This window comes from Apteryx mantelli, chromosome 1, assembly GCF_036417845.1.
Source record: "Apteryx mantelli isolate bAptMan1 chromosome 1, bAptMan1.hap1, whole genome shotgun sequence".
NCBI classification, from domain to species: domain Eukaryota; kingdom Metazoa; phylum Chordata; class Aves; order Apterygiformes; family Apterygidae; genus Apteryx; species Apteryx mantelli.
This window is the reverse complement of record NC_089978.1, coordinates 78,725,513-78,738,670: the sequence shown is the minus strand read 5'-3', so window position 1 is coordinate 78,738,670 and position 13,158 is coordinate 78,725,513. Positions and strand designations below refer to the sequence as shown.

The 13,158-nt window shown below is 36.5% G+C and overlaps 1 protein-coding gene across 2 annotated transcripts in view; it reads left to right on the top strand.

Moving 5' to 3' along the window:
- The window catches only part of PRKX (protein kinase cAMP-dependent X-linked catalytic subunit), a 62,693-nt gene extending 49,764 nt beyond the window's left edge, over positions 1-12,929 (top strand). For both annotated transcript variants that reach the window (XM_067296197.1, XM_067296203.1), the window contains 4 exons: positions 5,274-5,331; positions 7,143-7,220; positions 8,412-8,560; positions 9,145-12,929. In XM_067296197.1, coding sequence (XP_067152298.1) covers positions 5,274-5,331; positions 7,143-7,220; positions 8,412-8,537 — 262 coding nt within the window. In that variant the 3' untranslated portion in view covers positions 8,538-8,560; positions 9,145-12,929. The remainder of the gene's footprint in view (positions 1-5,273; positions 5,332-7,142; positions 7,221-8,411; positions 8,561-9,144) is intronic.
- Positions 12,930-13,158: the final 229 nt, after the last annotated feature.

The window sequence follows — 13,158 nt, the reverse complement described above, 5'->3', positions numbered from 1 at the left end:
GCTCTCCTTACCAGGTTGGCCAACCTGTTGGCAAAGACCCACGTGCCCCGCTTAGTGAGGTGGATCCCATCTCTCCCCAGCAGTTGTTAATCTTCAAACAGGGTCCCATGGTCATAGAAACCAAAACCCTGTTGCCAACACCAGCGGCGCAGCCAGTTGTTAACTTGGAAAATCTGTCTACTCCTCCTCCTCCCATCCATCCCCCTCACTGTCAGGATTGAGGGAAAAATGATCTGGGTTCCCAGACCCTTGACCACCATCCCCAGAGCTCTGAAATCCTGATTGATGGTTTCCAATTTGCCCTTGGTATCATTAGTGCCCACATGGAAGAGCAGCAGAGTAATAGTCTGACATGTGGACAAGCCTTGGCAGTCTTTCTATGACACCTCTTATTCAAGCCCCTGGCAGTCAACAAACCTCTCTAGACAAGAGGTCAGGTTGGCAGATAGGTGTCTCCATCCCCTGCAGCAGGGAGTCCCCCACAACAATCACTCACTGCTTCTTCCAGGTGTTCCCGCAAGGCACAGGGTCTGTTGTCCCAGTTGCTTCCCTTGAAGCCATGCCCAGCTCTTCGTTAGCCTGGAGGGCACTAAACCTCTTTATCAATTGTAGGTCTTCAGGAGGAGTAAGAACCTTTCTCCTCCTATGAGAAGTGACCAGTTTCCAGCTTCCTTCTACGGTGTTATGATGTACCATTTCACACGGCAGAGCCCTCCAGCAACTCCACTGCTGTGGGGGGCTGGGACTCCTGGAGCTTTATGAGGATACCCTGTCTACCTCCTGCTCATCCTCTCAGATGCTATGCAGCCTACTGACTTCCTCCCATAACTCCCTTACCTGACGACACAACTTGTCAACAGCAGCACACCTCCTGCAGGAGAGCTGACTGTCAGCCCAGGCCTCCTGGGGAGGCCCTAAGCACTCCCTGCAGCCTGAGACCTGTAGAGCTGCATCAGCTGTCAGAGGGTCTGTCTGGGTCCCAGCCTCTGACACAACTGATGCAGTGACTCCAACAGCTACTGGGGTATGTCATAACCATATCTGAGGAAATGTACACTACTCTGATTGGAAGTGAAGGTGCCTTCTTGCACCCTTCTGCACATACTGCTGCATCTGCTTGCTGCCTCTGTTTGTTGTGCTCTGGGCCTGGCTCTTATATAGGGCTCTCCCTAGCACTGATTCGCAGGGTGCTTGACCCACCCTAATCAGGGCCACCTGGATCAAAGACCCCCCAACTCCCTCTAATCAGGGGCAACCAAGAGAGCTTGTTAGTGGCAGCTACACCTAGCTAGAGCTTCTCCCAGGAGAAGTTAAGGCCTCCTGTAGCTGTCCTTGCCTAGCTGCCTTTCCTCTTAGCAGCAATCACCTTTAAGTTCCTCGGGGGTCCCCAGAAAGCCCCCACAACTTCCAGCAAGGTCCTCAGAAGTTCTAAGCAGAGCCCAGACACTGCTGCGCAAACTGCTGCGTCTGTTCGCTGCCTCTGTTAGCCGTGCTAACGTAAATATTGTAACAGAGGAAGTACAAGTTTTAACATGAAGTTTCTCCTCAGAGGCACAAATGATTGAATGAGGACAGGAAATTACTCTTACATACCCAGGTTTATCATTCAAGGTGTTTTGATGGAAGTGCCCTGCAGAGATGGGATTTGTTTATTGTAACTGCTAGGTAGATAGACAAAATGCTGTATGGCAAATCTAATAGCATCTGTCTCACTTTCTCTGAACTTCTATGAATTCTACTTTCTGGTAAAGAGCTTCTTGCAAAAATAATCATTTCAGGAAGGATTTTGTAAGCCTTCATTGAATCATAAGTTGCACTGAATGAAGCATGTTTACATCAGCTTAGGCTGATTAGTGTGTCATATTTGTGCGTGTTGTTAACAGAGCTTTCACTTACTATTTAGATGCTGTTTCCAATTTAGTGTTGTCTCCTTGCCTAGTCTTCCTAACCCAATTTTTCTTAGGAAAAACTGAGTATCTCCAAACATACTGTGTGTACTAAATTATGAGAGTGTGCAGAAAGATGAACAGCTCAAAGTAGGTTGTTGTTACTAACATCCTGTCTAACATGGTGAAAACATGTAAATGTAGGGGTGCTCTTAGTATCTGTTCATACTCAACATTCACAGACCAACACTTACTGATCTGGACTATCTAGAGGATGCCTGATGCTATGAAGTTTTCTAGTTGTGGTAGTCAGTGTGTATATTTAGATCTTGATGTTCAGTCTAGATGTGGCCATCAATGGAGTGTAGGCAATGTTAATCAACATAGTTGTTACTACACTTCTTTCCCAGTTTTTCTTCATCATCTAGATGTTCTTTCAGTGTGTGCTTGGAAGTTCATTCCCATTACGCGCCTGCCTTTAAAGGATCTCATGGGATTTGGATTAGGTTCTTCACCTTTTACAACTTGTTTTGGGGTGATCTCATCCACTTGCACGGCTTCAGCTTCTTTCTACAGAAAACTGTTAGCATAATGCATCTCTTGTTCCAACCATCTCCCCCCCCCTTTTTTTTAAACCACAACATGCAGAAATGAATGGATGGTCTTTGACATCTCTGCACCATTAACTTAGTGCTTTAAGTTATATTGTCTTGTCCTAATAAGTCAGTCTGCTTCTCCCTTTCCTTTTATCCCCTTTGGTTTCATTCCCTTCTTCCTATCACTTGGTATCTCAGCAGGGATGGGGAATATATTGGGTTCTATCTGTCACATCCAGGCTATGTCTAAAATGTTAATGTAATCCAGTATTTGGAAGAACTGAACTTTAACTGTCTGCTTTTAGGCAGCCAGGCTGTTTTCCCCGCAGTTACTGTTGCACCCTGAGAAAGCTTTTCTACCAAGATCTACTACACAACCTGTTAGCTGAAAATTTTCTGCTCTCTCACCACCACCACCTTGCTATTTTATTTTTTGAATTTTTGCCACTTTAATTTTCCTTTCTATCATATGACATTCATTGTCTCTTAATATATTATAAGATCTTGTATAACTGTTGTTTCTTCTGGCCTAAGTTAGCCTCTTCTCACATTGCTCTCTACTGTGTCCCTTTTGCTAGTTTTCTTACTGTTTGATCAGATGTTTTCTGTAAGTCCATTATTCTGTATATATGGAGTCCTTAATGCATTTGACCATTAGGTCAAATATCTTCTGAAGACCCTCTTCTACCATGAATATGATAATTAGTTAACCAACTAGTAGTTCTGAAATAGGAGGTTGTTGGCATAGTTTTGCACTACGTCACTTCTGGTAAAACAAAGTATTAATTGATATTCCACCTGTTTCTTTGGCCACTCATGAGTTCATAAGTTATTCCGTTCTGTTTCATTTTTCTTTCCTGCTGTTGTAAACTCTTCTTGGCAAAGACAGTTTTGGAAAGTGCAAAACATAATGTCAGTGCTACAGCAGCCTAATGGTCATTGGTCTGGGAATACCTTGATATAGAATTTCATCCCCCATATATACATATAAATATGTATACATACAGCAGTGTATTTATTGTATTGATTTTTAACATGATCATTTCTAAACTATACTTGGGAAACTCTGTAATAAAGAAACAATAAACTAGCTATTACTTGATGTGGCTTAATGGTTATTTGTTTTACTGAATGCAGCAGGTGTGTTCTTCTTCAGTGATAACACGGTATCACTGAGTAAGCTCATCCTATAGCTGTGCAATTCCAAGATGAATCTTTAAAGCAAGCCAAGAATCATCTGTTGCATATTCTCTAGTTGTATAGGAGAAGCAAACCTCATGAATTAATTTTGATCATATGGTCTGTGAATCTGGTTCTGGGTTTCTGGATTGCTTTTCAGTCCTACTTTAATTGAAAATTTTTATTATAGCTATTGTAGTCTTCTCTATAAAAAGTAGTCTTCTCCGTAAAGAACTAGAAGGAGGTATTTCTCTGAGGGTGACCGTAAAAGGATTCAGTCACATGATTCAATCTAATCCAAACGCTGATTGGATGGAATGATCATGAGAGTTTAGAAAATTGCTTTCTGCTTTGACTTTTTTTATTCTCCTTTTATCTGGCAATTGAATATTTTCCAGTTGAGTTTTAGAATTATATCCCTGCCAAATATGACAGCTTTTCAAACAGTCCAACACATTCTGTCTCAGTTCATATATTCTTTATGTGTATGCTTTTGTGATTTCTAGAGTACATGACATAATATTTTTTGGGGGGGAGACTGGTAGGTGTTACAATTTGGGGTAGGGGGAAGGCAGATATGCCCTTTTTGCTTGCCTTTCTTCTGTTAATAAAGCTGCTTTCTTTTTCTTTTTTTCAAAGCCTTCTGCATGGTTAAAAGTCAGAATTTACCATGTTCTTTAGTTCCCCAGAGTTTCATGCAGTACTGTATTTTTTTTATGTCTATTTTAGGCTGTAGAAACAGGAAGGATGGCTAAACTGTTCTGTTTTTCCTCTCTTTGGTAGTTTATGCAATGAGAGCAAAATTGCATTGTGCTGAACGTAAATAGCGAAATAATCTTTGAGATACAAAGTAACTGCTTATAAAACTATGCAGCCAGATTTTCTCTTAACCCATATGTAATGGATTTAACTCAACAATATCTGTGGTGTTCATGTTGATTTATATTGGAGTTGTTTGGTGCTTGATATTTAAAGTACTTTGCTGTTACAAATGAAGTCCTCTGTCTCTAAACTTACCTTCATCTTTTAAAATGTTAATATAGCTTCATGTAGAGTTGTTCAATGAACTAGCCTCAAAGGAGGCTTTTCGTTTGCAATGAAATGAGAACTTGTGAATGTTACTAGCTTTAGGCAGATGACTAGCTCTTATGTGGTTTCTCTGAATATTTAACTATCACAGAAACTTAAATATGAATTTATAAAATTGGAGGTGCAGCTTTACATCTGTGTTTTTATTTTGATATGCTTTATAGTTATGTTCTGCAAATAGATTTGAGATATGTTTTGAAATTTGAAAAGCCCAGCAAAATGCTAAGAAAGATACAGTACTACAAAAGAGAGAGAGACAGGTTTTGTCTCCTTTGCAGTGTAGCTTCTTGAAAGAGACTTGGAATAAATCTTGTTATTTCCTTTTAGACCAGGTTACCCCCTTTTGCCCTTTTTATCATTCACTCTTAACTAACTGTTTTGAAGTATGAAAGAAATGGCTGGGTAAATTATACACAGTATTAGCTAGTCAAAGGGAAGTATGCTCACATTCTGTAACATTTGTATGGCAGCAAATGTAATTTGCTTTTGTTTAACAAAATGTATAATATTTTCTTTACTGCAGAGACCTTATTAAGAAGCTGCTTGTGGTTGATAGGACAAGACGATTAGGAAATATGAAGGTCAGTATAAAGTGCTATGTCATGCAGAACAAGGCACAGGGTTGGAAGAAATCTATAGGAAAGATATAGAAAAATTCTTATGTTTTTTGTTCATTTCTGTAAGCACAAAACTGAGATACATTTTCCCATACCTGATTTTTTGTGCTGTCCTAAATGCAAAATTTAACTGTGTTTCTGAAAATCTTACTCATACCATCAGGATTAATCTGTATTTGATTTGTGCACACACAGACGTGTGCACCCCCCCCCCTTCCTCATGCCCCTGCCTGCCTCTTCCCCCTGCCCCCAAAGCCCACTACCTGTTTATTGATTGATTTGAAGACTGAGCACTGTGTTTCTGGTCTAATGTAAACCCTGTAGGACTGAGAGAACCCAAATGATTTGGTTCTTCCTTTGGAGGTGTTTAACCCCAGAAGGGGCACTAAACAAATTTGAGGCTTCATATTTACTTAGACACATAGAGGTTGGTGTTGTACTGTGATGTTTGGTCATTTTTGTCCTGATAGTTTGGTGGTTGGGCTGATTAAGCACAGTCAAATAGTCTTCCTTCTGCCAGGAAGAATTGTTGTTGGTGTCATCTTGTAGACTTCTGGAGGAAGTGGCTTACTAGTCAAAAATATGCTCACAAGGATCAGGTAGCATCTCAGCCTACCTCGAATATACATCTGTATCTGATTTGTCAAAGAGCAACACAAAGCAATCCTGCGTATTTTGTCAGGTGTCCTGATGAGGTGCTATGTCTGATGCCAAGAGGAGGACAGTTGTATTACAAGCTGATGTGATTATGCAGCTAAGTTGTAGTTATGGTTGGTAGCGTTGTAAGAAGTTAGCTGTTTGTGAACTAGCACAGATACTGTGACAGACTATCCAGAGCAACACAAAACTAAGGGTAGGTTAATTTACCCTTCTAGCACAGTAAGTTAACCCTATATTCATTGACTTGTTATGATGCTTACAGTGTTACAGATACCTAAATTAGCTTGCTTAATCCTTTAGGTGTTTAAAAACAGCTAAAATTTCCATTTCACTGGGCAGAGAATGGTAGAACTTGGGGGGGTGGGGGTTGTTAGCTTTTTTGTTTAGCCTAAAGCATGAATTATGTTGCACATTGCTGAAGCAGGTAAAGGATGAACAGTCATTCAGGCTCCTTAAATATATTGATATATATGTAGGTCCTAGAATTAAGCATTTCTTAGCCATAAGTTTAAGACACCATCAACCCTCAGTTATATGTGAATAAGAGACATTCTCTAAAACACTGGAGAAAACAGAAGTGAACAGAACTGCAGTGAATGGTTGAACTGTGTACAACAGTGGTTTGGTTTTCTTTGCTTGTCTGTTAGTTTTTTACCAGATCAGTAGCCAAATTGAGAGATTTGAACAGTCTTTTGATTTACGTTGACCTGATACAAAATTTTCTGAATTTGTTATATATTAAATCATTTTAGGTCAAATTAATATTTCTGTAGAAATAAATTAATATTTTAGGCCAAAGTAATATTTTCTGTGGTCAAATTAATATTTTTGTAATATTTTTCCTACAGAAAGCCTTTTTTGATCTTTTTTGTATCAGAAGAATGCTTTAAAAAAAAGTTAAAATTTTATTTGGATATTATTGCTGGAACTCAGGAGATGGTAGGAAGTAACACTGTGAACTTGTCCTATAGAATCTTTTACTGGTTACCACCTGATAGAGAATATAGGGTTAGATGGACCTTTAGTCTGCCTTGATGCCACAGTTTTTGTGATGAAATACATGTTTTGGCATATATGCAACTTCTTTAAACATTTATTTTCCTTTTTCTTTAAAGAATGGAGCAGATGATGTGAAGAGACATCGATGGTTCAGGTCTATAGATTGGGACGCTGTACCTCAAAGAAAACTGAAGGTATATTCTTCAAAATATTCTATAGGCCGTGGCAACCAGATATTATCATTCATTTAAACTGTTTGCTGAGGCTTTTTTGCCTATTGTTTGTGTATGAGCGTGTGTGGATATTTGAGCACATTGCTATTTATATATATGCATTTTGCCTTTTTATGCAGTAGAATTACTTTATTTGAATGTCTGTTTACATGATGCATTTGCTATAAACAAGTTTAAAAATCCCTACTTTATTTATCTAATGTGAAGTTGATTTGCATTACATAATACAGGATTTAATTTAAAGTTCTTAGGATTTTGTAAATAACTATTGTGAAGTGACTGTTTTGTTTTGTTTTTTTCCACTGAAAATCTGTGGGAATTATTTACTCTAGGCTTTAAATTTTTGTTCCAAGTTCAACTCAGATAAATGCTCTAATAAAATATAAAGCATATGGCAGTAGGAGGAAGAGGGTGAAAGAGAAGGGTTTATGAATGTAATTACATGAGGTCTGATGTTTGCAAAAGCTATCAACACCATAAGATACTTATTAAGTCCTTTGAAAGTAAAACTGTGAAAATGTGTCATTTGAATGTCAGGTTCTTTTGCAGACATCCTTGTGAAATCACAATTTTTACAGTTGAGCACTTTCTTTTCCCTCTTGAATTCATTGCTAGACTAGAAAAAAGGTAGTGAGAAGCATGCAGTAGTTATTGCAACCTCCTTAAAAGCAGTCAATTGGAAAGATATGTGTGGGTTTCTCCTCCCTCCCCCCCTTCAATTACAGAGCTTTTACCCACACTGCTATCAAGAGGACTCATTTCTTTTTAGGAGAAAGGGGCCTAACGTGATTATGTTTCTTTTTGCTGGTTGGCTGAAGGGGAGGGTAGGAGGGGAAAGGAGAGTGACAGACTATGCTATAACAGAACATGCTTGGAACTTTAATGAATTCTTTTGCAGTTATCTTTTATTTTCATAGCAGCTAGAATTAGAGGGCTAAATAAAATAGGTATCTGTATTATAAAAGTGTTTTTTAACCACAGGCTACAGGCTTCTCTCTCTTTTGCCATTCATTATTGGTGAAAGCTGTGAATTTTCATAAATCTGTATCACTTTTTTAAATCAATTTTTCACAAAATTTCTTCTTTAATAATATGATGGAAAGTGGCTGATTGAGAAACCATTTATATTTTTGTTTTGCTTGTTCTGACTAGCCTCCTATAGTGCCGAAAGTATCCAATGATGGGGATACATCCAATTTTGAAGCTTATCCTGAAGATGACTGGAACAAAACACCTCCGGTACCCCCTAAAGATCTAGAAATTTTCAAGAACTTCTGAATGTGACATCCACACTGGACAAGGTATGTCCACATATCAGGAGTTCTCTTCAAAACCCTTCAGTTCTGTGAGTGAGAGCTTTATGCAGAAATTGCATCTTCTGATTCATAACACTGATTAGTGCTTTATTATAGCTGTTAAAACCAGTGTGAATTGGTCAGTGTAAGAACATATAAAGTATAAAAGTATATATTAGTATATATAAAAGTATAAAGTAGAGGAAACGGTTGAAATAATATATTGTAAAATATTTTAAAGTAGGTCTACTGGATGACAGAAGTAATTTATCTCACAGGCTTTGCTATTTCTACAATGATCAAGAGTTCTCCAGGTACAGGCATGTAAACTTTTCTGTCCTTAAAACTTTTAAATAGTGTGTTAAAAGCAAAGATCTAGATTGATTTGACAGATAAGCAAATGTGATTGTTCTTGATTGCGAGATGTTTACATTAAGAACCAAAAATTTAGCTAGAGGAAAAAAGATCATCAGAGTAATTTTGTACCCTGGATTCTGTCTTTTTTTTAAACTGTGATGGATTGATATTTGTCCAAGTTACATGCTCAATATTGTCTTTTGTGTTCTTTTTTGTTGTTATTTTTGTATTAGAAACTGGAAGGAAACTGAAGTGCTAAGAGCAAGTCTGAAGACAAATGAGTTCATACGTAAATGAAGACTTTTTTGATGTGGATGAGAATGTTACTGCATTCAGATATGCATACTAAATATTTAAAGAGTTGGAGGCAGACAAAACTCATTTTTAGCTGTAAACATTTGGCGTTAGTTTAGCAAATTGTAATATTGATAGCCTACTCTGAAGTAGGCTTACTAAAATGGTATATTTTAGATTTTTTTTTAACTTATGGTTTTGTTGAGTTTCCTGCTATTCCCAGATCCTTTTTGCGTAGTTATCTCTGACTTAATTTTATAAGTTTAGTATAAACTTGTGTAATTAAAAGCACAAATTAGTATATATGTATATAATGAATACAGTACAACTAAAGCACAGGAACTGTGCAAAGATGTAAATTTTTGTACTTTGCAGAGTCTATGATTTTTATTTTTCAAATAATGTTTTTCAAGAAGTTCTCTAGGGATAAAAATCTTAAAAGGATAAATGAGTTTTTCATCATCTTATATACATTTTATAATTCTTTGTAAAAAATAAAAATAATTAAGTTTTAAAAAAGATTTGTACCTAAAATTACCAATGCCTCACACACTTGCAACCATAGTACTTGAAAGCAGAAAGACAAGGGCATATTTTATTGTTGATTTAAGAAACATCTGACTGGCTAATTCATGAAGTTCTGTTACAGTGATGTCTCTTTACAAACCAGGATATTGAGTAATGATACGCTGTCTAAAAAGAGATTACTCATGTAAAGACTCTGTAAACATGTAATTCAGTGCATACTGATAAAAGGGCTCTAATAAGTTCCCAGAGTGAATCTTACAGGAGTTGTTTTCTCTCTGTCTTCTCCAAATTTAAAGCACGAGCCATAACAGACTCTTTTCATTATTGAAGCAGTTGTTGTTGAATGCTTGGCACTTCTGAATATCAGGGAGAAGACTGAATATGTATTAGAGCCGATCCTCTGCTCCACGTTTAGAAATGTTCTAAAATCTCTACTGCCAGGATTTCCATATGTACAGAGTTGAAACCTTAGATGTAAGGAGTCTTTCTTTGATCCTATACTAACAGCTTTCTATATGGGGCTCTGGCAGATTGAGTACACTGAATTTAGGAAATATTTGCAATATTGCTTCATTTTAAGTAGCACCAAATATCACTATGTGTGTATGTATGTATCTATGTATATGAATATACATAAAGATGAAGGTAGATTGTATACAAATCAGGATATCTTTCAGGTTTTTTTGTTTCATATTGTGATACTTATGCTAATATAGGGAAATTGATTTTGAAGTGCTTCGATTTCAAAACACAAATGCATTCTTTTAGATGTTGTGGGTTTTGATGACTTTTAGTGAAATTGTTATATTTAGACCAAATGTGTTTTTTGAAAAGCACATCAGTTCACTGGAGTTCTTCTTTGATGATTCTATATAAAACTTAAAACTGTTTAAGTAGATCGTATACCCCACAAACTGTTCTCCATATTTTTGTTCTCAAATACCATAAGAAATCCAGGCCAAAGATTAATTTTTCTGAACTAAATTCTGCATGCTTTAAAAGTAGATATTTGGTAACAACTAATAAAATTACTGTGTCAGTAATTTTCTGACAAAGTTATAGCTGGAGTTTCTTGGTAGAAAAGTTACCTCCATTTTTGTTGCCAAGCTCTAAATAGTACAGAAGTGTAGGAAAATAGTAGATGTACTTCAAGAGTTGCAATTTCTAGGTCTTTAGAGCTATCTCTCTATAAGAAGTACAAATTTGTAAGAGATTGTATAACTTTTTGCAGAACTGCAAATGTTGCTTTTCTTTGTGTAACAAAATCATGACATTTCAAAGCGGTAATTCTGGAACATCAAAAAGTTGTCTTGATAATGTTATGCAAATGCCACAAGTTGATGGCCCCAGCTGCCACTCACTGAAAACTGTATAAGAATATATAATAAAGTACAGGAAATGCATAGAGAATCATCATTTTAACATGGTAAAGATACATTGTTCTCTTCTGTATCCTTGGAGTTAAATACTCCAAGTCAATTAGAGAAACTGAAGTACATAAAAACACAACTTGCAGTGTCTAAAGGAAGCCACTACAGTTCTACTTTTGTAAGCTTACAGTATTGTATGGAATCTGAGTACTGCAAAAACAGTTTCTTATTTAAAGATGTATATACTGCAATAAGCAAGTATCCTAAATATCAAGTTCTTTTTGCAAAAGTTAAAACCTGGACTGTGTTTAAGTCTTCAAAGCTGAATAAATGAAGTAGCATCTGAATAAATGTGCCACATTAGTGGTTAGAAGTTTTGAATGCTTGAACAACAGGAGATAGTGTTTTTTCTTTCTGTTTATGAATCTTATCCATTGCTGGCAGTGGATGCACTGACACACATTATGATAGAGACTAAAGAAACAAATATAATCTTATTAATTATGCTGATCCACTGACTTTACATTGTTTCCACAGCCATGAGTAAATATACCTAACTACTGACCTCGTCGATATGCTTTCTAGTACAAAACTCCTTCCACATTTTTTAATTTAAAATACTTAACAAAAAAAGTTTGAAGCATTATTTTAAATGATCAATTATTTTCTCTGCAGTCTTGAACTTAATGAGCTGTAATTATCCACCTGTTTTATTTATTTGCACAAGTGAGTCAGTTTTATCTTAAGTCTTTGCTGGAACTTCATGGACCACTAATGTAGTTCTGTCTGTGTGCTAAATAAGGAGTTTCCAGATACAAAGTGCACTAAGGACTCTGGATTTTTTTTTTTTTTTAAGCAAGCTAGAACACTTTTTTTTTTTTTTTTTAAGTATGGTATTCTCTGACGTTCATTTTATTATGGTTGCTTCTGTTAACATGTATTTTTGCATATAGACTGTTGCATAAGGACTGTTTTCTTGCAAGAGCCCACAGGCCTTTCATATTCCTTCTGCTTTGGTGAACAAGAATGTTAAACATTAAAAAACAATCTTTATTTTTGAGTTTTATATATATATATTTTTAATTGCCCAGTTTGAGGTTTTAAGTGAATAAATGTGCATTGTAAACACAATTGCCTTGTAACCAAATGGTAAAAATGCTTCATGATTTAAATGGAGAACATGCTGTAGATTTTCCTGTAAATTAGCTTGATCAATGAATATGTGTGCTACTGAGCTTTAACTAATGTGATCTTCCACTGTAGAAAAGTCATTGTTAATTGATCAAAATATAGGTACTAAACTATGTTTAAATGGATGAACAGGGATTTTGCAGTTTTGAAAGCAATTTAAGATATGGCTGTTCCTCAGCCCATCTGCTTGCCATTCAGAAGAGTTGTGATGCAGTGCTTCCTATGCTATAGAATTATTTTTCAGCTTTCAATGACTGTAGCATGATTCCTTTTTGTACTGTACTGTGTACAGACTTTCCATGTTTTGCACTTTTCTATGGCAAACCTGACTGCTTTATAAATACTCTGTGTAATAAGTAGTGATAGTGGTAGCAGGTATTGATGTACTACATAATCAGTTTGAACTGCTAGACTTTCCAGGTTAACTTGGACTAATGTTATATGTTGCTGGTTGCTTGTTGTAGCTCACATGTATAAGTACTGTTCGAAGTTACAAAGTCAGCCCTCATTGCACAATGAAAATCACTGTGATCTGTATATAAACCCTAGTAAAATTTTATTGCTGTTTAATTTATGTAATATCTGTCAAATCTGGATTCATTTAATAAACCTTTATATCTTTTTAAATGTTTAAACCTAGTTTGCTTCCATTTATGTTGGGAGGAGGTACAGGTTCTTCATCCAAAATATTTTGAGTGAGAAAGGAGAGCAGTGGAAAAAACAACTGTTCCTTCTTTTCAGAAGTTAAATCTTTCCAGAGCAAGACACAAGTGGTGGAGCGTATTTCAATAACTGCTGGCACAGGAGTTACAGAAAGTGTATTTTCCAGTTCATTTCAGGTAGTGCTCTCATACTAAAAAGTGT